The 23,830-nt window shown below is 54.6% G+C and overlaps 1 protein-coding gene across 1 annotated transcript in view; it reads right to left on the reverse strand.

Moving 5' to 3' along the window:
* Positions 1-23,830, reverse strand: part of LOC109578109 (uncharacterized) — a 166,190-nt gene that overhangs the window by 38,328 nt on the left and 104,032 nt on the right. Inside the window, exons 39-50 of the mRNA XM_070779250.1 lie at positions 20,402-20,710; positions 19,300-19,529; positions 19,085-19,222; positions 15,170-15,523; positions 13,676-14,032; positions 12,136-12,444; positions 9,672-9,803; positions 8,669-8,818; positions 5,888-6,095; positions 2,781-2,947; positions 1,388-1,500; positions 276-357 (exon numbers count right to left, since the gene is read on the reverse strand). Coding sequence (XP_070635351.1) covers positions 276-357; positions 1,388-1,500; positions 2,781-2,947; positions 5,888-6,095; positions 8,669-8,818; positions 9,672-9,803; positions 12,136-12,444; positions 13,676-14,032; positions 15,170-15,523; positions 19,085-19,222; positions 19,300-19,529; positions 20,402-20,710 — 2,549 coding nt within the window. The remainder of the gene's footprint in view (positions 1-275; positions 358-1,387; positions 1,501-2,780; positions 2,948-5,887; positions 6,096-8,668; positions 8,819-9,671; positions 9,804-12,135; positions 12,445-13,675; positions 14,033-15,169; positions 15,524-19,084; positions 19,223-19,299; positions 19,530-20,401; positions 20,711-23,830) is intronic.

Below are 23,830 nucleotides of genomic sequence, written 5' to 3' on the forward strand. Positions count from 1 at the left end.
AGGCACTGGTGGGCAAGACTCCCCTGGCTCCTGGGGGTCTCGTGGGCCCCGGTGGGGGCTGCAAGGCCGGCCCAGGAATGTAAACCCGGGCCTGTTTGGGAAACCTGGAGCCAGGGGTTTCCGAGGGTGGCCCAGCGGGGCCTGCTGCAGGCCGGGGGACACATGTGATGTGTTAACACTCCGCAGCGGCGGGACCGGCCTGCGCGGCCCCCACCCGCCTCGGGCAGGGCATCTGGAACCAGTTAGGGGCTCAGGGGTGGCCGGGACACGGTTACCTTGGCTGAGGCGGAGGCTCTGCTGGGGCAGCGGCCAAGGAGGACAGGGAGGTGATGCTGGCCGGAGAGCCGCAGCTCTTTGCTGGAAGCAAAGAAGGCGTGAGAGGCCTGGCTTGAGGGCGCCCTGTGCAGGCCGGGTCAGGACCAAGCCAACCACCCCAGCAGAGGGCTGGAGACCCAGAACATGGCAGCAACCCAATGAAGGGCTATTAACATGCCCGGAGGCCTGACGGCCGTGGGCTGCAACGATCAGGGCTGCAGCGATGCACGTTTGCATTCCAGCTTGGCCTCCGCCTGGTCCTGGCACGGTGGGCAAGTGCCTCCGTCTCCCCTCCAGCACAGGGGCTGGGTGGTACTCAGCGGCAGGTCTTCTGTGGGCCCACCCATGGGGCCCTCTCGCTTTGGACAGCGAACTTTAAGCCTGGCCCCCTCCTGCAGCCCTGGGCTCACAGCTCCCCTCCCTTGGCTCCTCAGGCCAGGCACTCATGGCTCCCCACTGCCGCCTGCCCTGGGGGCTGCCCTGTCCGGACGTGTCCCTACACCACGTGTGCCAACCTCAGCACGGCCGACACCGTGGGCCACACCAGTCATCGCTGTGGCCTGACCTGCGCATTACAGGACGTCTGGCAGTAGCTGTGGCCCCCACCTGCGAGGAGCCAGTAGACCCCCCTTCCTGGCTGTAACAACCGGACCTTTCCCCAGACACTGCCCAATGCCCCAGGGTGAGAACCGCTGGTCTATATCATTACCAGCAGTTTCCTCATCGCCCTCCATCACCTGGAGCCTGGTGACCCACCTGACTTCATGGCGCCCCAGAAGGTTCCCAGACTGAAGAGCCATACTAGTTATTACTATTCGAGGCCTGGGATGCATTTAGCTTGGGAGAATAAGAACTCCTCATTCGTATCCCGAGCCCCAGAGGTCAAAGATGTTTTATTAGTTGTGTGACCTCGGGCAAGTCATTTGGCCTCTCTGAGCCTCCCTTGCCACCTCTGTGCAGTGGGGCTGTGGGGAGGGTTTGAAGCAGTGCTGTGGGTCAGGTGCTCAGCTGAGGCCTCTCCCTCACTCAGTCCTCTTCCCCTGGGGCTCCCAGAGTGTGGCAAAGCCCTCACCTGAGTGCCTGGTTGTGGCCTTGGATGTTGAGGACCAGGCTGGTTTGAGAATCGCACGTCAGCTGCAGGGAAGAATGCATCTCTTCCTTTCCCCAGAGCTCCCGGAACATGAGCTGAAGAGGGAACAGGACGGGGTGAGGGTTGGGGAGACAGGCTTGGAGGCAGGAGGGGCCTGAGGACCCTCACATCCCTGTCCGCCCACCAGCCTGGCAGGGCAGATGCCCATCAGACTTGGCCCCATCTGCCCACCCTGGCCGGCTCTCTTGCCGCAAAGAGCCGGCATCCTACAGACCTCCCCACCACCCAGGCTAAGGGCAGGGAAAGGGGATTCAGATGAAGTGCTGCTCAGCGGTGGGTCACGGTGACTCAGACCCTCTTCGGGAAGAGTGACATCCTGGGCCCCTGGACTCCGGGAACTGCCCCTCCTCCCACGGCAGAGGGGAGTGAGGGGCAGGAGGATTGCTGGATAGCCCCAAACAGAAGGCTGGAAAAGACTTGGATACATGTTCCATGGCTCGTGAGGGAGAGGGAGGGCCCCACTAAGCAAGCTGAGTTCACACCAAGCGCCACTGGCCCGCTGCATGGGGACTCAGCACAGTTCCTGTCTTAGAGGGTGTGGGGTGCATCTCAGGAAGGACCCACTACCAAGTCTGAGCCCCTGTTTTGATGCCTACTTGCTACATGACCTTGGGCAGGTCACCGAGAGATGGACCTGTGACCCAAGGATGCTGATGACTACAGCGGCCAGCATCACCAGCAGCATCAGAGCAGCAAAGGCTTCTGAAGCGTCGGCTCGAGCCACACACCATCCCAGGGCCATCACTGGTACTGACTCACTCCATCCTCATAACCCTCACATTAACAGTACCGCTATTACCCCATTTCACAGATGAAGAGACTGAGGGCACAGAGGGGCTAAGGAATCTGCCCAAGGACAGCCAGCCAGCAAATGACAGAGCTGGGACTGGCCTCCAGACACGGCATGTATAGCAACTGTGCTGCTCTGCCTCTTACTGGGGTGTTAGGAGATGAGCCAGTGCATGCAGGACCCTCAGAACAGTGCCAAGCGCGCAGTAGGTGCTGTGCAAATGCAAGCTGGGCTTTGATTCTGACTAAAAGGCAGAAGCGTGGAAAGGACACAGGACCAGGAGCTGGAACGCAGGTGCAGGAGCCCATCCACACCGGCCCCACGGCGGGGAGCACAGAGGCCGCTGGTTACAATTATCATCATTATTAATAAAGCCTTTGCAAACTGTAAAGTGCTGGACAGACACAAGGCAAGACCATTCGCATCAACTGTGCACAGTGGTCCTCTGCCCCTGGGAACAGGATGGGAGTTGACAGAATTAGCAGGGGAGTCTGCCCCTGCCTGGGCTGGCCACCCACGCCTCACCTGGCTGGCAAAGGGCAGGCCCAGCCTCCGGAGAAGAGGTGCCGTGTGGCTGACATTCACCACCAGCTCCAGGGGGCCATTCACTGGCCGGGCCACCAGGGCTACCGCGTCCATGCTGATCCCATCGTCCCCAGCTTGGAGGACCACACGGGCCTGCGTCTGGGTCTCTAGAGACAGAGAGTGGCAAAGGCTGCTGGGAAATGGGGTTCATTTCCCTTTCCAGTTTAGGGTCGCACCCTGTGGATACCAGTGAGACTGACCTGGGCGAGCCTTTCACCTCTGAGTCCCTGTGACAGCATCTGTCGTGAGGCTCCCTCAGTCTTGGCTTGGCCAGCTCCTTCTCATTGGAATCACTGCTGCTATGACACCTCCTCCGAGCAGCCTCCCCTGACTGCCCCTCTAAAGTACCTCCCAGCCCGTCCTGCTTCCTCCCTCGCCAGAAGGTCAGCTCCATGAGGACTGGACCTTTATATATTTCCTTCCCTGCTGTGACCCCAGCACTTAGTACCACCCCAGACACATCACAAGTGCCCAGAACCTAATGAGGGAGTGAACAAATCAATGATGCTTTTCTCCAGGGTTAATACAATATCAAATCAATATCAAATGATACTGACCTGCAGCTTGCCTGGCCCAGGCAAGGGTCTGCACCCTCCCCCAGCATGTGCGGGCATCTCTTCCAGTCCCCTGCCTCTGAGTTAGGCCACAACTCAGCTCAGCAGACAGAAGAAACTCCTCCACGAAAGATTCTGGGATCTCGCTCAGCCCCATCACCTGGGGGGCCCTCCTTGGCAGACAAGGACAAGCTGGCAACTCTGAGCCTCAATTTCCTCACCTACAGAGTGGGCATAGGCTACCCACCTCGAGAGACATCGCCAAGATTAACTAAGATAACACATCTGCGTACTGGGCACATAGTAGGTCTCATGAAGGGTCTGTCTCCTTCCTTCATTATGCAGTATTCACCCATGTGCACCTACTATGTGTGGGGCGTGAGTGGGGAGCAAATACACATCCAAGGGGACTCAGTCCCCTTATGCCTGGGGAGGTTCCTGATTGTGGGGACACCAAGAATGTTGACGGGCAGAACACGCCCCCTGAGAGACAGCAGTGGGGGCGGTGAGAGGCCACCGTGGCTGAAGACCCCACCCCAGGCCTCCTGGCCCAGGAACTGGGGCCGTGCAGAATCATTCCTGGGACACCTGTCCCATCACTGACCCACCACAGCCCTGACAAACCCTTCCTCAGAGCAGTCTGTGAGACAGTCCCCTGTCTGATCCAGGCGCCTGCTCACCCTGCAGGAGGCTGAGAACCAAGGATGGAAGAGTTTGAGGCCAGAAGAGGACCATCCAGGAGACTTGGGGCCATGCAGGGATCCTGATCTCTGCCATCTACACGGGATGGCGGGGGCGGGGGTGGATCAGAGGGTGGCTCTGGAGTCACGCTGCCTGGATTCATCATGAGCCAGCTGTGTGGCATGGGACAAGTGACTCAATCTCTCTGAGCTTCTGTTCCCCCCCTGCAGAATGGGGATGGTGCTACTCACCACTCCCTGATACCCATTCACTCAACAGATGATTAACTGATCACCTACTATCTGCCACTCTGCAAACAAAGAGTGGAGTGTGGGGTGGATGGAAGGTGGGAAGTGAGAAATAAGAATATTTAAGAAGTGGGTTACACAGTTTGTTAGAAAGACAAAGTCTGGGAGAGAGGTGGGGAGAGCTGGAGGGAGGTGGGGGTGCAAATAAATAGGGGGAGAGGCAAGGCCTCAATGAGGAGATGACATTTGAGAAGCAGGTGGTGAGGGACTGCTTCCTTGTTTCTCCCACAAGGAGTCATGTGGGGAAGAGCATTCCAGGCAGAGGGAACAGCCTGTGCAAAGGTCCTGAGGCAGGAGTAAGCCTCACGTGTTGGAAGAATATCAAGGAGTGGAATGAGCAGGGGCCAGGAGAGAGGTCAGAGGGTCTGATGACCCAGAGGCCCCACTGGGGGCTTCAAGCTTCCCTTGGTGTGAACGGGGTTGTCGAGCAGACTCACTGAGCTATGTACTGAGAGCTTGCCTCAGTGATTACATACACACAGTCACTCAATCAACGCCAGCTCTTGGGACTTCTCTGGTGGCCCAGGGGCTAAGACTCCACAAGTCCCAGTGTGGGGAGCCTGGGTTTGATCCCTGGTCAGGGAACTAGATCCCACCCGCCGCAACTAAGAGCTCGCATGCTGCGACTAAAGATCCCAGGTGTCACAGCTAAGACCCAGTGTGGCCAAATAAACAAACAAAAATAAAATTCCTCATTAAAAAAAAAACCAAACCAAACAATAACAAAAACACTGACTCTTATTACTGTTACCTTCCCTTCTTCCTCCAGTATGGGTTAAACTATTTCCCCTTAAAAATTATGTTTGAAGTCCTAACTCCCAGGACCTGTGGATGCGCCCTTATTTGGAAATAGGATTGGTGGCTCAGTTGGTAAAGAATCCACCTGCAATGCAGGAGACCCGGATTCAGTCCCTGGGTCGGGAAGATCCCCTGGTGAAGAAAGTAGCAACCCATTCTAGTCATCTTGCCTGAAGAATCCCATGGACAGAGCCTGGTGGGATACAGTCCATGGGGTCGCAAGAGTCGGACACAACTTAACGACTAAACCACGAAGCAAGCCAAGGTGAGGTGCCGGGTTGGGATGGGCCGTAATCCAATGGCTAGCATCCTTACAGAAAGAAAGGCAGAGACTCGGGGGCAGAGACCAGGATTATACAGCCGTAAGTGCAAGAATGCCTGGGGCTACCGGGAGCTGGCAGAGGCTAGTAAGGGTTGAATCCTAAAGACTCTGGAGGGAGCATGGCCCTGACCACACCTGATTTCTGACTTCCAGCCTTTAGAAGTTGGGAGAATAAATTTCTGTTGTTTTAAGCCACCCGTTTTATGGTACGTTCCCTTGGCCACCCTGGGAAGTGAATACCCACTCCTTTAAGAGTCAGGTTCCAAGGCCAAGGGCATCCTGGTTAGTCCTGGAACTCAGGGTCACGCCGGGCCTGAGGCTGGCGGGCAGGTGTCAGTGTAGGGGGGCCGACTCCCACTCCCGGGCAGGGTCCAGCCGCCTTACTCTGCATCTGCAGCTCGGCGCCCAGGCGGGCCTCTCCAGGGAACCCCGCCTGCCGCAGGGCCCAGCTGTTGTGCTCGCTCCAACCAGAGAACTCCAGGCGCCCATCGCGGTGATGGCAGCTCACGGAGTAGTTCAGAGACGTGGACCCCGACGAGACGCGTCCTGAATTCTCAAAGCCAGCGCCGCTGCTGTCAACGTCCGCAGAGACCTGGAACACCACCCAGGAGACGCAGGACCACCCTGAGCAGAGAAAGCCAGCCTGGCCCAGCGAGGACCCGCTCGCCCAAACCCTGGGGTCTTGTACGGTCCACACCACTGGAGTGGGAGGAACCAGGATGGAGGAACAGCTGGGTTACACCTGGCAAACTACACACGTGCTGCTTGGTACTAGAGGGCGGGGAGGTGCCTGCTGAGGAGTGATTGCTCGTGGGTAACAGGGCTCCCATCTGGGGGGGAGGTGAAAATGCTCTGAATTAGAGAGTAGCTACACAAATTTATCAGTGTACTAAATACCTAAATTGTACAGTTTAAAATAGCTCAGGGGACTTCCCTCAAAGCCCAATGGTTAAGAATTCGCCTTCCAATGCGAAGGGTGAGGGTTCAATCCCCGGCTGGGGAACTAAGATTCTCATGGGCAAAAAACCAAAACATAAAACAGAAGCAATATTGTAAGAAATCCAACAGAGACTTTAGAAAATGGTCCGCATAAAAATATCTTTTAACAAAACAGTTCAAATGGTAAAGATGTATTTCACCCCAACAAAAGTTAATACATTTAAAAAAAAAAAAAAAACTTTTTCTCAAAAAGTTAAAAATATACAACTGGGAAGACTTTAGACAGGGTGTGAGCTCTCTAGGTCCCCTTACAGCTCACCTGATACACTGGAGTTCTCCACGGGGCCCCAAAGGCTCTGAGTTTGCAAGTTCCCCACCAATGTGCCTGTGAGTTAATCACTGAAGCCACAACAGCACATTAGCCATTACGATCAGAACACACAGTGCGTGGCAGCAGGTGGCAAGCAGATTCCTGCTTTAAGTCGCCCGCTCTATAAAGCAGGCAATGGCACCCCACTCCAATACTCTTGCCTGGAAAACCCCATGGACAGAGGAGCCTGGTAGGCTGTAGTCCATGGGGTCACTAGGAGTCAGACACAACTGAGCGGCTTCACTTTCACTTTTCACTTTCATGCATTGGAGAAGGAAATGGCAACCCACTCCAGTGTTTTTGCCTGGAGAATCCCAGGGATGGGGGAGCCTGGTGGGCTGCCGTCTCTGGGGTCGCACAGAGTCGGACACGACTGAAGCGACTTAGCAGCAGCAGCTATAAAGCGGGAGGTGTCACTCCATCGTTCAACCATGCTGACTGAACACCTACCACTTGCTGGGTCCTGTTAAACCTTCGGAGGCTGCCACAGGTGAGACAGACAGAAATGTCTGAACTGTTACATTACCACGTGGAACTTAAACACCAGCAGTGGGAGTCAGGCCGGGACAACACGGAAGGCATCACGTGTCAGATGATGGGAAGTCGATGGAAAAGAGAAAGCTGGGGAGAGGCAAGGAAGGGCATGGCACAATAAAGCTGCAGCCACAGAGGCCCCTGGTCCCCGTTCCTGCTAACAGTTGGTCTTTGACCCCAGTTCCTGGCACAGAACTCATACAGCTTTGTAGACTGAGTGATGGGGGTGACAGGGGAATATGACACGGAGCTCATAGGTCCCTTGGAATTTCCTGGGTGATAGAGTCTTTTGTTCTAATGAGGTGCTGCTTTAGGGGGTTCCTGGATGAGGGCTTGGCCAATCGAGGTTGATTTCAAGGGTTTGACGACACGGTGGGAAGGATGGACTAGGCATTGCTTGCCAAGATGGAGAGAGACAGGGAGGGGCTGGTCTGGGGGGCTGGCCTTTCTGGTTTTGGAACAGCTAAAGTCGGAGGTGCCTTGCCAGGCATCTGAATGGAGATACAGTGGGCAGGTGGGCCTACTGATCTGGGGTTCAGGGGAGGAAGAGATGGGGGACATGGCAGTGCAGATATGCCATTGATATGAGAGACCGGTTAAGACCGTGAAGGGAATGTGTATGGACAATGTGGAAAAAGAGGGCTGAGGACGAGCTCTGGTCTGCTGGGAGTGAGGGAGGGGGCTCTAGAGGAGGAGAATGTGTAACAGTCCTGGGGGCGTGGCTGGGTGAAGGAAATGAATACTGAAAGTGAAACGTGAAGGGAAAGTCACTCAGTTGTGTCCCACTCTTTGTGACCTCATGGACTGTAGCCCCCCAGTCTCCTCTGTCCATGGGATTCTCCAGGCAAGAATACTGGCGTGGGTGGGCCTTTCTCGAGGGGATCTTCCCAACCCAGGGATCGAACCCAGGTCTCCCACATTGCAGGCGGATTCTTTACCAGCTGAGCCACCAGGGAAAAATGAGTATCAGCAGCCCCAATTTCCAGATGTAAGGCTGAGGCTCAGAGGGAGGTCTGAAGCTTGTTCTACCATCCCCTTGTCTCAGAGGTACTTCCAAAAAGGTTTGTTGAATGAATGAATGAATGATTTCCATTATCACTGCCGCTCGCCAAGGCTGACCTGAAGGGCCACCGTGTCCTCCACCCACAGCGTCTGCAGTGCAGGCATGCTGTGCTGGAGTCTGCAGCCCAGGGAGATGTGCCCTGGCCACCGAGTGAAGGTCAGCTCCTCGGATACATGTCAGGGCGGAAGACGTGGGACCAGGGCCATCAGGCCAGTTCCCAGCCCCACCAAGCTCCCCCTCACTCTGGCAGAGCCCCCACCTCTTTGCCATCCACTCCGACCCGCAGGGTGTGTCTGTAGCTGGGCCCGAGCCTCTCGTTGGTCAGGTACAGCAGGATCTGGGCTGGGAGGGCCAAGGGGTTGGGCTGAGGCAGGTTGTGTGTGAGCAGCAAGTTCACCTCCTGCTGGGTCTATAACAGAGCGAGAAAAACCAAGACTCACATGAGAGATCACCAAGAGATATTTGCACACCCGTGTTCACAGCAGCACTCTTCACAATAGCCAAAGGGTGGAAGCAACCCAAGTGTCCACTGATGGATAAATGGATCAACAAAATATGGGCCATTCATACATGCAATGCAATATTTTTCAGCCTTAAAAAGGAAGGAAATTCAGTAGAGCTGGGGGTGGGGGCGGGAAATGATGAGTTGTTGTATTGTGGGTAGTTTCAGTTTTGCAAGATGAAGAGACTTCTGGACACTGATGGTGGTGATGGCTGTACAACCACGTGAGTGTATTTAATGCCACTGAACTGTGCACTTGAAAGTGGTTACGATGGTAAATTTTGTCATGTGTATTATATCACAATGAAGATATTTAAAAAATAAAATCAGAATGTACTTACTTAATTAATTAAATATATAATAAAAAACTAGACACTACCCAAATGCTAATGATAAGACGAACAGATGAATTGTGATACCAGCACACCGTGGAATACTATACATCGGTGAAAAAGGATACAGACCACGTGAATCCCACAAACGTCATGCTGAATAAAAGGAGGCAGATGCAAAAGCGAGCAGGCTGTGTGCTTTCGTGACCATGACATTAGAAGAGTCAGATAAGCGATGGCCCCTGGGGAGTTAGGAAGGGGACGGGGCAGCTGAGGGACTTCTCCTCGGAAGTCTCATCCCTCTACTCATGGACCCTGAAGCTCTCATCTGCCAGGGTCCTCTCTGGAGCTCAGCTGGTATCCAAATGCTTCTCTCGTCAGGAGCACTTGGCCCCGGCATCCCAGGCCATCCTGGTCTGCACCCTCACCTCGGTGGTACTGAGGACAAGCAGCCCCCGTAGCGTGCTGGCATCCACGGTGACCAGCACCTGAGCATCCATGGCCGTGGAGTTCACCACAATGTAGCCGGAGCTGTTGACTCGGCCTGGGACCCCCAGCGCCTGGAAGGGTTGAAAGAGATGGAAGTAGGACTTTTTAACTAGGGTGGGTCTCAAGTGCGCATCAGGGGTTCCATGATCTCCCTTGAACTGAAAACAAATGGGGTGAGGATGTGCCCACATGAGTCTCTACAGGAGAGGGTTTGTGACTTGGGTCAGATTTTAGGAGTGCCAGAGGGCCCCACTTCAGTAGCCCTGCACTGTCAAAAGAGCTTCCTCCGGCCCTCTTCCCCATTCCCCAAACCACAAAGATCACATCTTTATGCCCAAGAGAACCACATCCCGTGAAAGCAACTGGTCAAGAGCCTTAGAACACTGGCAGCTCTGAAACAGGTATTTCCCCTCCTCTCCTCCCCCAACCCCTCCAACTCCCCAGGCTCACAGAACCCAAACACCTGCTCCTGAGAGGGGATGGGAGCCTGTTCAGGAAGCAGGCTGCAAGGCCGGCCCACGTGGGCATCTCCCTAGGCTCCGCCCACCAGCGCGCTGCGGACCACAGGGCAGGTCCATCTAATCATGACAGTGGCGGAGGTCACTGCACCCATCTACGATGATGACTCTGAAGCCCCGGGAGGAACAGGGATATGCTCAAGGCCACCAGGAACAGGGGGCAGAACATTTATTCACAGTCTGGGCTTCCTGGCCTTCCAGTGCCCAGGACAGCTGCCTGGCTCCACCCGCCTGACACAGCGTTTGACCCTATTAACACTTTCCTCCCCAGCCATGAGCTCTCCTTCTCCCTTGGGGTTCCTCCTCCTCCTGGCTTGTTCTTCTTGGTACCCTTGGCTGTTTCCCTCTCATCTTCCCCAGCTTTGCAACCTGAGTGCTTAGTCTCCACCTACCCCACAGCCATCTCAGCCAGTCTGTGACTTTTTTAAGAGTTCTTTTCTTTTTTGATGTGGACCATTTAAAAAATCTTTATTGAATTTGTTACAATATTGCTTCTGTTTTATGTTTTGGTTTTTGGGCCCTGAGGCATGTGGGATCTTCGCCCCACGACCAGGGATTGAACCTGCAACCCCTGTATTGAAAGGCGAAGTCTTAACCACTGGACCACCAGGGAAGTCCTCAGTCTGTGGCTTTAAATGTGACCACCAAGAGGAGGAGACCTCCAGTTCAGACCACAGCTGACCTCCTGAGAGCCCTGTCAGATTTAACACATCAAAAAGGGCCTGTGAGTCAGCGACACCCCCTTCCCAACCCTCCTTCTCCACCCACGTCCTTCCTATCACAGGAACAGCAGCAGCCTCAGTCCTCTTCTTACACAGTCGCCATCTGGCTCCCCTACTTCTCACACCCACATCTGACTTCTTTCCAATCCTATCTTTCCACCTCCGTGATGGATCCTGAATCCGAGGGTGCTCCCACCCCATGGGCTTTTTATAAAACAGAAGTCAGCAAACGCCTGCCCACCAGCCGCATCCAGCCCGCTGCCTGCTGTAAATAAAGCTTTATTGGAACACAGTCATGCCCATTCACCGCATACTGTCTATGGCACATTGCACTACAACAGCAGCACTGAGTAGTTACATCAGCAGCTGAATGGCCTGCAAAGTCTAAGATATTTGCTATCTGGACTTTCATAGAGACGGTTTGCTGATCCCAGTCCTAGAGAATGCCCTTCCCTCTCCAGCTCTGCTTCAGGGCCTTTACACTGGCCATGCCCAGAAAATCCTTTCCCCTTGGGACTTCTCTGGTGGTCCAGTTACTAAGACTTCACACCCTCAACGCAAGGGTCCTAGGTACGATCCCTGGTCAGGGAACTAGATCCCAAATCCCGCAACTAAGAGTTGGCATGCCACATCCAAGGTCAGGGAACTAGATCCCAAATCCCACAACTAAGAGCTCTCATGCCACATCTAAAGATCCCACATGCCTCAACTAAGACTTGGTGCAACCAAATAAATAAATAGAAACAAATATTTTTTAAGAAAAGAGAAAACCTTCTCCTCGGGTACCCACAATCCTACTCTCTCCTCTCTTTCAGGTCTGTGCTTAAATGTCACCCCGTTTGGGGGACCAACCTTGACCGACATATAAAATTGCAGTATCTGCTCTGTTTTTCATGACCCCCTTTTCCCCTTTCTCTCTCTCCTTTGCCCTCACCCCTGTGTAATACACTCCACAGTTCGGTGATTTATCCTGGGGGTTGCCTGTCTACCCAGGGAGGCACTCATCTCTGCCGTGTTTACAGCTGTATGTCTAGGGCTTAGAGGAGATTCTCCAGTCCTCCAGAGTTCACCCCATCTCTGTCACTTTGGCAGTGGTTAAAAAGGAGGGTTCCTGCCTGGAGACCCTGGCGCTCACCCCTCGCGCTCACCCCCGGCACACATACCTGCAGGCCCTCGCAGGAGCTCTCGGCCACCACCCGCCACTGCAGCCGGCGGTCCAGCTGCAGCTCACCACTGCCCTGAAGCTCGCAGGCCCCAGTGTGCAGCTCCAGGCGCAGCCGGTGCCCGGCCTCCCACCCACAATGGACGGTTAGCGAGGTCTCCGGGGGAAGCGCATGCGGTGCAGGCAGCGTGGGCCTCAGTTTCGCTCGGAGTGTGGCCTCGGATGGGTGCAGAGTCACCACCAAGGTCAAGGAAGCAGTCTGGCTGGCCGCTGCAAGGACCCCTGACGCTTCTGCTTCCCCACCCAAGGCCTGCAGGACCCCAGAGAGAGGGGTCAGAGGGGGGTCCCACACCGAGTGGCCCGATTCTCCATCTTCAGCCCTCTTCCTCACCCCCGCTCCTCTCCCATTACAGTGACAACAAAACTGCAGCTTCAACCACAACACACAACAGTTGTCCATCAGAGAACACTCAGTACACACACAGTCTCATGCCGAGTGCTTCATCAGAATGTTCTCTTTTCACGCTATTCCAATCACTCTGAGATTGGTAGTTACTAGTCCCCATTTTACAGATGGGAACACCGAGGCTCAACAAGGCGAAGTCATTGCCCAGAATCACATAGCTAATAAGTAGAGGAGCTAAGGTTTGAACCTGATCTGTTTTCAGTCTGTGCTTCACCTCTCTGCTGTCCACTAGGACAGTCACTAACCACATGGGGCTGGTTCCATCTAAATTAAAATGAAGCCCAAGTAAGAATTCAGTTTCTCTGGAGCATGAGTAAAATCGTCTTAAGCCTTCAGTAGCTCCCTGTGGCTAGTGGCTACTGCCCTGGATAGCAAAGAACATCTCCATCATCGTAGAAAGTCCTAGTGGGTAGGCCTGCTTCATCCCATGATGCTCTGCTCTCTTGTGGACCAATCCTGTGTCGCCCTGATTAACAGAGACAGAACATCTGCCAGCACCCAGCCCTACGCTCAGGGATGCCGAGTGGACCAGACCCTGTCTCTATGCTCAGGAAGCTCCATCAGGAGACACAGGGCAGGGGCCTGTGCCACTCAGACGAGGGCACCAGCCCTGTCTGCTGACCTAGACTCCAGCTTCCCCCTTTCCTGAGTCACGGGGTCCCCTTCCCCCAAACATCACAGGACAATCCTCAGACTGTCTCTCGGCTCATATAGAACCCAGCCTGTGGTTTTTAACAGGTTATGAAACCAAGATGCAACTGTTTCCAACTGTCATAAGAAGAGTTCCTCTCATTCCCTTCCTGCTCTTAAAATTTTACTAAAAAGACAGACTCATAAATTCTGAGCCTGTGGTCAAGTTCCATGGCACTGCGTGCCTCTAATCTCACCCAGCCTCGATCTCCTCATCTGTCAAATGGGAACACGGATGAGAGATAAGAGGGGTCAAGGGTCCAACAGGGCTTTGGGGAAATAGTAGCTGGTCTCGGGAAGTCCCTGGAGGGGGTGTCAGCCAGGCTCAGGCCTCACGCTGATGGGAAGCTCCTCTCCAGGCACCTCGTGGGCCCGCTCTACACACCTCCAGCAGCGGGCAGCCCGGCTCGGTGGCCAGCATCCACGTGCTCTGGTTCTCAGTGTGCTGCTCCAGGGCACCCTGCAGCCGGCACGGCCCCATCTGGAGGGACAGGGAGCTGTGGGGGGCAGGGCCAGGCTGGACGGTCAGGCTGATGGCACTCCGGGGTGGCAGGCCCAGTCGGCCCAGGAGGGGCAGGGAGTGGGCCAGGTGCCCCAGGACCAAGGTCTGGGGCCCGCAGGAACGGGCCAACTGCAGGTGGGCATCTCCACGGTCACTATGGAAGTCCGTGGTCAGGTCGAACTCGCAGGGGCCCCAGCTTAGGCTGCCCTTGGAGCGCAGGGCCCGCGGGATTCCTGTCGCCTGGAATATGGAGAAAGTGGTTGGATTTCAGGTGAGTGCCAGAAGCCAGGTGGCGCTAATGGTAAAGAACCCGCCTGCCAATGCAGGAGACAGAGATGCGGGTTCAATCCCTGGGTTGGGAAGACCCCCTGGAGGAGGGCATGGAAGCCCACCACAGTATCCTTGCCTGGAGGACCCCATGGACAGAGGAGCCTCGTGGGCTACTGCCCATGGGGTCGCAAAGAGTAGGACACGACTGAAGTGACTCAGCACACACACACACACACCAGAAGTCAAGGTGGGGGAGCTGGAGACGCGTCTGGGTGGGAAGAGGGCAGCAGTGGCCCCACGGCCTAAACTCTATCAGCACCTCCTTCTGCAAGGTGAGCGATACCAAGGGTACCCCATCAAGAGATGTGGGCTCAAATTCCCATTCCACCACTAACTCGGTCTCTCCAAACACACGGACTCAGTTTACCCATCTCTAAAATGGGAGTTGATCATAAATTGCTGGGAGATGGAAGTAAGTTAATCCTTGTGAATCCAAAGCCAGGCATCCAGAAAGCACTGGCTACTGGAATGAGATCACGAACATCAATGTACACTTGCTGGAGGGCAGAGACCTTAAGCAACTGGGGTCTTAAGTGCTCCACTGGGGCCTAAGACACACCCAACACAGAAGCACAGATCCAAGATGGGAATGAATGAGTCCCCCCACCTCTCTGGGCCCCAGTGTATCATGGGGGACGAGGGGGTACAAGCAGCCCTTTCCCCCAGGGGGTGAGGATTCAAGGAGCCTCAGAGAGTACTCAGCATTCATATTATTTCTCTGCACTAGTCTCATTCTTACTCCTGGATCCTTAACCCCAGGGATGCAGGAAGTGAGATATAAGAACAGAACCAACTTGAACCACAGAAAAGATGCGAACCAGTGTCTCAGGAGGGCCCTTTGCAAAAGAGGAGAAAAATTGAATTCTGGTCCTGTTTTTGGCTCAAAGCTTTACAGTCAATGAGTCCCCTAGTTTAAGAGACAACAGCAAAAGAAAAAAATAGCCCAAAGTTTCCCATGCTGAGTGCAAAGCTGGGCATACAGTAGGTGGTTAATAATTTATAAAGGGAGGTGGGAACCCACACTGACATGTGGGGCGGGGGGCTTACCTCCAGCAGAGGGCAGTGATTCACCAGGGCCAGGGTCCAGTTGTGTGTGACGCTGGCCTCTGATCTGAAGTCCCCACGGGCGGTCAGGGTGCACAGGCCCAGGGCCACCTCCAGCTGGGCCCGGGGGGGTTCATCTCCCCCCACGGACACTCGGATGTGGTTGTTGGGGGGGACTCCCAGTGCCTGAAGTGGAGGCCACGCGTGCTGGAGGCCAGTGTCCAGATGAGCACGGTGGCCGCAGGCTGAGTGGATGTGGGCTCGGGCGAAGGTGTCCCCAGACGATACCTGAGCCACCAGGCTGGCCCCAAAGGTGTGCACCAGGAAGGAGCTGTTCAGTGCCAGCACAGCTGGATTCTGCTGCCAAGAAAGGCCAGGTGAGGGGGTCCCTACAGAACCCCATGAAGTGTGCCCACTGTCCGTTTGTCCACAGGTGGTCAAGAAAGCCCTCATCCTCCAGGGGCACCCACCACCTCTCTTCTCTTTGAAGAGCTGAAAACAGCCTCCCGGGGTGGGTGGGGGGGGGTCAAGAAATCTAACTATTGAGAGCAGTTTGGGGCCCCTCATGCCCCCCTCGCCTGGGGCTTCCCTGGTGGCTCAGATAGTAAGTAATCTGCTTGCAAGGCAGGAGGCCTGGGTTCGATCCCTGACTTGGGAAGATCCCCTGGAGAAGGGCATGGCAACCCACTCCAATATTCTTGCCTGTAGAATCCCATGGACAGAGGACACTGGCAGGCTACAATCTATGGGGTCACAAAGAGTCGGACACGACTGAGAGACTGACAAAAACAAAAAATGCCCCCTCCCCTGAGGTCTCTGTTTTCTCCTCTCTTTTCCACAATAGAGTGCAGGCCTCTCAACCTCTCTGGTCTGGACATGTCCCTCTTAATGCCCCAAATGGAAGTTACTTGTGTCTCTAAGTGGTATATTCTCAGGACCTGGGGTTCTGCGGGGCGAAGTCTGCACCCACAGGACAGAACTAGGAACTGGCCCTCAGCCCCTTCCTGTCACCCAGCACTCTGCCCCAAATGGAAGTCAGTGTGCCTCTAAGTGGGATAATTCTCAGGATCTGGGGTTCTGGGGGGAGTCTGCACCCCCAAGACAGAACCAGGAGCTGCCCTCAGCCCCTTCCTGTCACCCAGCACTCATCTGTCTGCCCGGGGCGGGGACAGCGCCTCCGGTGATGGGGGGAACGCATGTATCAGCTCCACCGAGGCCAAATGGAGACCACAAGAGGGGCCACGGAGCTCGGGGTGGCCTCCCACGGGGCCAGGGCATGGCTCTCCTGCTTCGATGTCACTGGCCTGCTCCAGGACTGAGGAATGCCCCCTTTCTAGCCCTTTCCTGGAATTCCAGGCCATGACTCTCAGAGGGAAGTTCCACCCATTCACAGCTCCTGTCCTAACCCTCCTGCGTAGTTAGTCCTTGCAGCAAACACCCTCCCCTCCTGCCGCCAGCTCTGAGTCTCTCACACGTGTAGCTATTCATTTCACGTGCCCCCCTAGTCTTAAGTTTCCTCTGGGGGGAGGCAGCCCATCTGCCCCTTAAGACCCCTTCAATCCTGATCCTCAATTCCCTTGGTTAACCCTCCTGCCATCTAGGCCACTGTGCAACCCTAGGAAGGTGACTTCACATCCCTAAGCCTCAGTTTCCACATCTGTAAAATGAGATTATGATTCCCTGGTAGCTGAAACCAGGGCAAAAGAGAGGGTACCCAACTGAGACGGCACTTAATGTGCACTGGTCCGCTTCCTGCTCGACAGCGTGAGGTGGGGACGCGCTGTATACTGCCACCGCAGGATACAGATGACAAGGCTGACGCTCGGAGAGGTCAAGGCCCGGCTAAGTCACACAGCAGGTGAGTGGCAGGAGCGGGCAGAAAGCTGTGGTAGTTTGAGTTTTCTGGCCCTTGGGTCTCCCTGTGCTGGGTGAACCCACTGCCACTACTCAAGCTGGAGGCATGAAAGCGTCACACGCTTTGTGCTCACAGAGGGGACACTGGCAGAGACTGTCCTCCCCAAGGACGTTCCCTCTACCTGGACAGCCAGGTGTCGAGCCCACAGCACTGGCTCCCAGGCCCTCAGGCAGTGCCCCAGGCGGGACACCCAGCAGCACCCATTCAACACCTCCAGATTCGTGTCTCCCCCTCTCCCCCAGCAGGTCGGTTCCTTGGGCCGGCTCCTCCAGGGGAACCAGCAGGCAGCCAGGCCAGGCGAGTGTGCGCCTCCCCCAGGGCCATGCCCAGGGCTATGCTCACTGCCTGGTGCCCCACAGCCAGCTGGGCTGAAAGCTCTGCTGAGCCAGCCCTACAACCAGCTGTCTGCTCAGCTGTCCACAGGGCAGCCCTGACCAGGTCCAGTTCACCCACAGCTCTTGGTCCAGGAGACACTGGGTGCCGCTAGAGATGAGGGAATCCAAGCCCTGCACGCGGGCCTCCCCACCAGGCTTTGCCTTTGAAGGAGATAACCTACTGTTCACCTGGGCCCTGGCCCGGGAGAGCTCAGAGCTTCATGGGCTGGGCTGAGGCCCAGCCTGGGCAGCATGTGTGCCTGTAAGGCCCACGCTCTGTCTTCCCTGAAAGGCCCAGATATGCCTGTCACCAGCCCAGACACCCCCCACTCCCACCCCCAGGGCAAAGGCTGGCTTGAAACACTTAAATCCTGGGTCCTTGTCACTGTGTTTACAGAAGGAACCACCCATCCGCTGTCAGGCTGGGCTGGGAGCCCAGATGCAGGTCCCTGGGGATGCTAAGGGCTTGCAGGAGGGGACTGTGCAGGTCAGCCTGGCAGTGGGCCCCGCCTTCCCTAAGCCATCCAGCAGGAAGGCCTTGGTGCTCAGACTGTGCCTGCCCCTCCCCAGCCTTCCCCGGAGGCAGACCACCATCTATCTCTGCTGCCCTGATGGTGACAGAGACTCTGGTACCTCAAGAAGCCACTTGGCGATGTACCCCCCAGCAAAGCCCTGACAGCTAGGCAGGCATGACATCTCCTCTGCAGGTGACCTAGGATGGCCAGCAGGGTGGGCAGGGGGCATGTGTAGGCATGAGGTATTTTCCCCAACCTTGACCCTGGACAGAGTGTTAAGATCCAATTGACCCCATCTCCCCTAGTGAAGGCCTCCCTGGGAAGATAACCCTCAAAGAGAGGTTTGTGCAAAACGAAGTGCTAACCCACAGCATCGTCACAGTCGGAAGTAACCGGAACTCATGTCCTCACAGAGCCTGTGTGCCAGGCTCTCACTGGTTCCTCATTGGATCCTCAAGGTAACTGTGGGAGGCAGGCATTATTAACAGTCCCATTTTGCAGATGAGAACACTGAGGCACAGGAGAGTAAGCAACTGGCCTGAAGTCATGCAATTGGTAAGTGATGAAGCAGCTTGGCTTATGGGCCGCACACCTTGCTCACTCATCCTGCCTCCCGCACACTCTGGATGCCGTTTAGCCACACCAGTGATGGGCACAAAGGTGGTTTCCTGTTTTTTGTTCTTGAGACCAATGTAAAAGATAGCTGGCCAGTGTTCCAGGTTTCCCCAGGGGAGGTACTCAGAACGTGAACGGATGGGTGCGCGTCTCAGAGGATCAGATAAACCCAGAGTGTCTCTACTCCACTGCCACTTACAGGGGCAGGGGAGGGAGCATTAACAGGAAGAGAAGAGAAGTGGGCAGAAGAGAAGACAGGGTGGGGAGGAAGAAAGGAAGGGAATGTGGATGAATGGGAGGGGAGGGTGGGAGGAAAGGAGAAAGGATGGAAGAGAAGAAGGGAGGATGGGAAATTTGGTGAGAGCCTGGGAGGGAAGGTGGGCGGGGCGGGGGCGGTGGGCGGGGCAAGCTGGTGGAAACTGGGTAGGTTATTAGAGAAGTTGCAGAGGCAGTGACCCTGGCTTGGCCCCACCCACATGCAGACCTAAGGGTTACTTACCTGGAGCCTCACGAGGCTAGGGTGCAGCCCCAGGGTCAGCTCCTGACCGTCACCTGCTCCCCTCCTCTCCTTGGCTCCACCAAGTTCCTCGCCATCCACGCTCACCACCAACCCCGCCTCCAGACTGGGTCCCTTCAGCTGGGCAGAAGCACAGCTGTGGGTGTCCCTCGGACCCACTCCTCCCACGAGGCCCCGGGCCCAGCCCTCTCACCCACCTGCAAGTGTCCACGGCCATCCACGGAGAAGGGGAGGCCCCAGCGCCCGAGGCCGGGCACCGTGTGGTGGAGGCTGGCGCGGAGCTGGCTGCCGGGTGCACTGGTGGCCACGCCCTCCAGGCCAAGGGCCCCATCCAGCTGACCCCCGGAACTTCGCAGCATCACGCGCACTGAGAAGTTGGAAGTGACGTGGGTGTGTGACAGGAGTATCCCTGCCTCGGAGGAGAGCCCTGGGGGCGAGAGGAACCACAGAGATGGCATGCCCCACGGGAGCCAGAACAGGCTCCCTGACAGCCCGCCTTCTCTCTTGAGGGTCCCCTGAGCCCTGAGGCGAACTCGCCTCCCAGATCCTTCCTAAGACCACAGTGGCCACACCTGGCAAGTAACAGGCCCCATGTCCCCTTTGGATTCCTCGCTCCCTAAAGGTAGGGATGGGCTCTTAGGAAGCAGGGGTCTGATCCTGTGCTCTCACCTTGCTGCACCTTTGGGACCCCCAGGCCCATGGAATTGTCCCCAAGAAGCTAGAGCTGGGGGTGTCTGAGCTATTTCCTAACTGCGGTGCCAAGAACATCCTGGAAGTCCTGCTAAACCAGGTTTCCAAGCCCAGAAGCTGGACTGGGGGTGGGGAGTCCTGGGAGGAGGGGCAGGTGGCAGGGGCTATCTGCCCTCTAGTTTGGAGGTGTGTCTGTGGTGGTGGTGGTAGCTTAGCTGCTAAGTCGTGTCTGACTCTGAGACCCCATGGCCTGTAGCCCGCCAGGCTCCTCTGTCCATGGGATTTCCCAGGCAAGAATACTGGAGTGGATTGCCATTTCCTTCTCCAGGGGATCTTCCTGACCCAGGGATCGAACTCACGTCTCTTGCTTGGCAGACAGATTCGTTACCACTAAGCCACCTGGGGAGCCTGGGTGTGTCTGTACTGGGTTGCAACTGGTGTTCTGGCTGAAAAAGAGCCCAGGGAAGATGGAGGCACTGGGAGAAGGTGGTGGGGGAAGGAAACAGAGCTGGGAGGTGGATTTAGGGACCGGGGGCTCTAAGTCCCTTGGCTGCAGGCCCTGGGAGTCTTCAGGGAAGGAAGCCACTGGGCTCTCTCAGCCCCTCCTACCTGCCTCACTCAAAGCGCTGATGTTGTGACTCAGGCTGCCAGAGAGCTGGCCGTGCCCAGGGCCCCAGGTGCAGACCCCGCCCAGAGCCAGGCTGGCCGTGTCAGCACGGAGGCTGGCCTGGCCCCCGAGGCTCCCCGTCTGGGCCTGCAGCCGCCCGCTCAGCCGGAGCTCTCCTGGCAAGGCCTGGCTGCTGTTCTGGGCAAGGATGCAGGTCACACTGCGCATGCTGGTGCTGTTCCCTGCCCTCTCGTGCTTGTCCCGAAAGAGGAATCCCAGCACGGCTGAGTCGGCAGTGACCTTGATAGTACCTGCAAAGGATGGGAAATAGTCCGAAAAAAGAAGGGCGTCAGCCCAGGGCACTGGGCTGCTTTGGGAAAGAAGGAATAGAACCCAGGGGCAGGAAGTTCCTAGATCCATGATGTAATGTTAACTCATGTCAGAGAGAGCATATCTGAGAACAGGAGCAAATGAAATCAGCTTCCCCTACCCCCAGGATGCTCCGAGGACCAAACAACCTAATTCACAAATAAAGCAGCTTTGGATAAAAGCAGTAAGCCTGATAAGGCATGTCTGTTAACACCAGCGCTGCTGAATCCTGCTCACGAGAGTCACATATCACCATGATGGAATGGCCCCATTTTATAGGCAACAAAACTGAGACCTGGGAATTTTGGAATTTTACGAAGAAAAAAATTGCTCAGAGGTGTCTTCCACCCTGGAGAAAAAGATTCCATACCCTTGACCCAGGCCATACATAAGTCATGCATTAGGGATATTCTCGCTCTTATCAAAACCATTTAGGTTTCCTGACCCCCACCAGTCTCCACTAGGGCCTTAATGTGGTCCAACTGCCCAAGTTCCCTCCTCTCATTCAAGTGACTCAGGGGTCACTACCTCCAGGAAGCCTTCCTTGACCCTTCTGCAGCCACAGCCCTGGTTAGACACCCTCGTTCTATGCTTCCAGACACCGAGCGCATGCTAAACTCTGTCACAGAGTACTTTCCATACAGATAGAACTTTCTCACAGAATCTTGCAATCATCTTTTTTACAGATTCTTTACATTGTAGGGCCCTGTGTCTCCATGTTCTCTAGAAGGTTAACCTGTGTCCTTATCTGGAAAACATGGATAATCAAGAGTAAAACTTCACTTGATTACTGTGAAGAAAATTGAAATAGTGTCCATGGAATAGTATAGAATTCAAGAATAAACCCACCACAAATGCTCTGTTGATTTTTGACAAAAGCGCAAAGTAGAAAAAGGACACTCCTTTCAAAAAATGTGCTGAATTGATTGGAAGTCCACATGTAAAAAAGCTACCACGAACCCTGCCCAAACCTATACACAAATTAATAAAAACTGACCACAGAAGAAAAGGGAACCCCCCAACACTGTTAGTAAGAATGCAAACTGGTACTAATAGAGAACAGTATGCAGGTCCTTAAAAAAAAAGAAAATAGAACTATTATATGATCCACTCTTGAGCATATATCTGGAAAAGATGAAAACTCTAATTTAAAGAGATAAATGTACCCCAATGTTTATAGCAGCATCTAAGGATAGCCAAGATCTAAGGATCCATTTGGAGAAGGCAATGGCAACCCACTCCAGTACTCTTGCCTGGAAAATCCCATGGACGGAGGAGCCTGGTGGGCTGCAGTCCATGGGGTCGCTAAGAGTCAGGCACAACTGAGCGACTTCACTTTCACTTTTCAGTTGTATTGGAGAAGGAAATGGCAACCCACTCCAGTATTCTTGCCTGGAGAATCCCAGGGACAGAGGAGCCTAGTGGGCTGCCGTCTATGGGGTCGCACAGAGTCGGACACGACTGAAGCGACTTAGCAGCAGCAAGGATCCATTAACAGATGAATGGATAAAGAAGATGTGATACACACACACACACACACACGACAGAACATTACTCAGCCATAAAAAGAAAATATTGTCATTTGCAGAAACATGAATGGACCTAGAGATTATCATACTAAGTAAGTCAGACACAGAAGACACAATTAGAGAAAAGTCCAACAGCAACAAAGACCCAGCACAGCCAATAAATACATAAAATCACTTTTTTTTAAAAAAAGACTAGCCATAGGTATTTTCAAAATACATATCTGATAAAGGACTTGTAAATGATTCCCACATTCAATAAGCACCCAAGCAACTCAATTTTTAAAATGAGCAAAAATTTTGTTTGTTTGTTTTTTGGCCATGGCACCACGAGGCATGGGGCTCTTAGCTCCCCAGCGGGACTGACCTTGCACTGGAAGCTCAGTCTTAACCTCTGGACCACCCGGGAAGTCCCTAAAGTGGGCGAAATGTCTGAACAGACACTTCAAAGAAGATTTACCAGTGGCAAATAAGCCTATGAAAAGACGGTCAACAAAATTAGTCATTTGTGTGCTTAGTTGCTCAGTCGTGTCTGACTCTGAGACCCCGTGGACTGTGGCCTCCCGTCTCCTCTGTTCATGGGCATTCTCCAGCCAAAAATACTGGAGTGGGTTGCCATGCCCTCCTCCAGGGAACCTTTCTAACCCAGGAATCGAACCAGGGTCTCCTGCACTGCAGGCAGATTCTTTACCAGCTGAGCTACCAGGGAAGAGGGAAATCCAAATTAAAACCAAAATGAGATACAATTACAAATCAATTAGAACGATAAAAACGAAACTCAAAGCCGAAAACTGACAATACAAATTGCTAGCAAAGACGCAGGGCAACTAGGATCCTCACACACTGCTGCTGGGAGTAGAAACGGTACAGCAACTCTACAAATAGTCTGGCCATTTCCTATAAATATATACTTGCCATACAACACAACAATCCCATGCCTAGGTATTTACCAAAGAGAAATGAAATCACATGTTCCCACAAAAACCGGTAGACCCATGATGGTTGAAGCTTTATTCGTAATTGGATAATTGGGGGCTTCCCTAGTGGCTCAGCTGGTAAAGAATCCACCTGCAATGTAGGAGACCCTGGTTCTATTCCTGGGTCTGGAAGATCTGCTGGAGAAGGACAGGCTACCCACTCCAGTATTCTTGGGCTTCCCTGGTGGCTCAGCTGGTAAAGAATCTGTCTGCAATGTGCGAAACCTGGTTTCAATCCCTGGGTTGGGAAGATTCCCTGGAGAAGGGAATGGCTACCTACTCCAGTATTCTGGCCTGGAGAATTCTATGGACTATAGAGTCCATGGGGTTGCAAAGAGTTGGACACGAATGAGCGATTTTCATTTTCATTCATAATTGAAAATACTATAAACAACACAAATAGCTTTCAGCTGTGAATGGATAAACTGCAGCACTGGGACTTCCTTGGTAGTCCAGTGGTTAAGAATTCTATGCAGGTTCGCTCCTGGTTGGAGAACTAAGATCCCACATGCCATGGAACAACTAAGCTCATGTGCCCAACTACTGAGCCCGTGTGCTG

This window comes from Bos indicus, chromosome 25 (genome assembly GCF_029378745.1).
Source record: "Bos indicus isolate NIAB-ARS_2022 breed Sahiwal x Tharparkar chromosome 25, NIAB-ARS_B.indTharparkar_mat_pri_1.0, whole genome shotgun sequence".
NCBI classification, from domain to species: Eukaryota; Metazoa; Chordata; class Mammalia; order Artiodactyla; family Bovidae; genus Bos; species Bos indicus.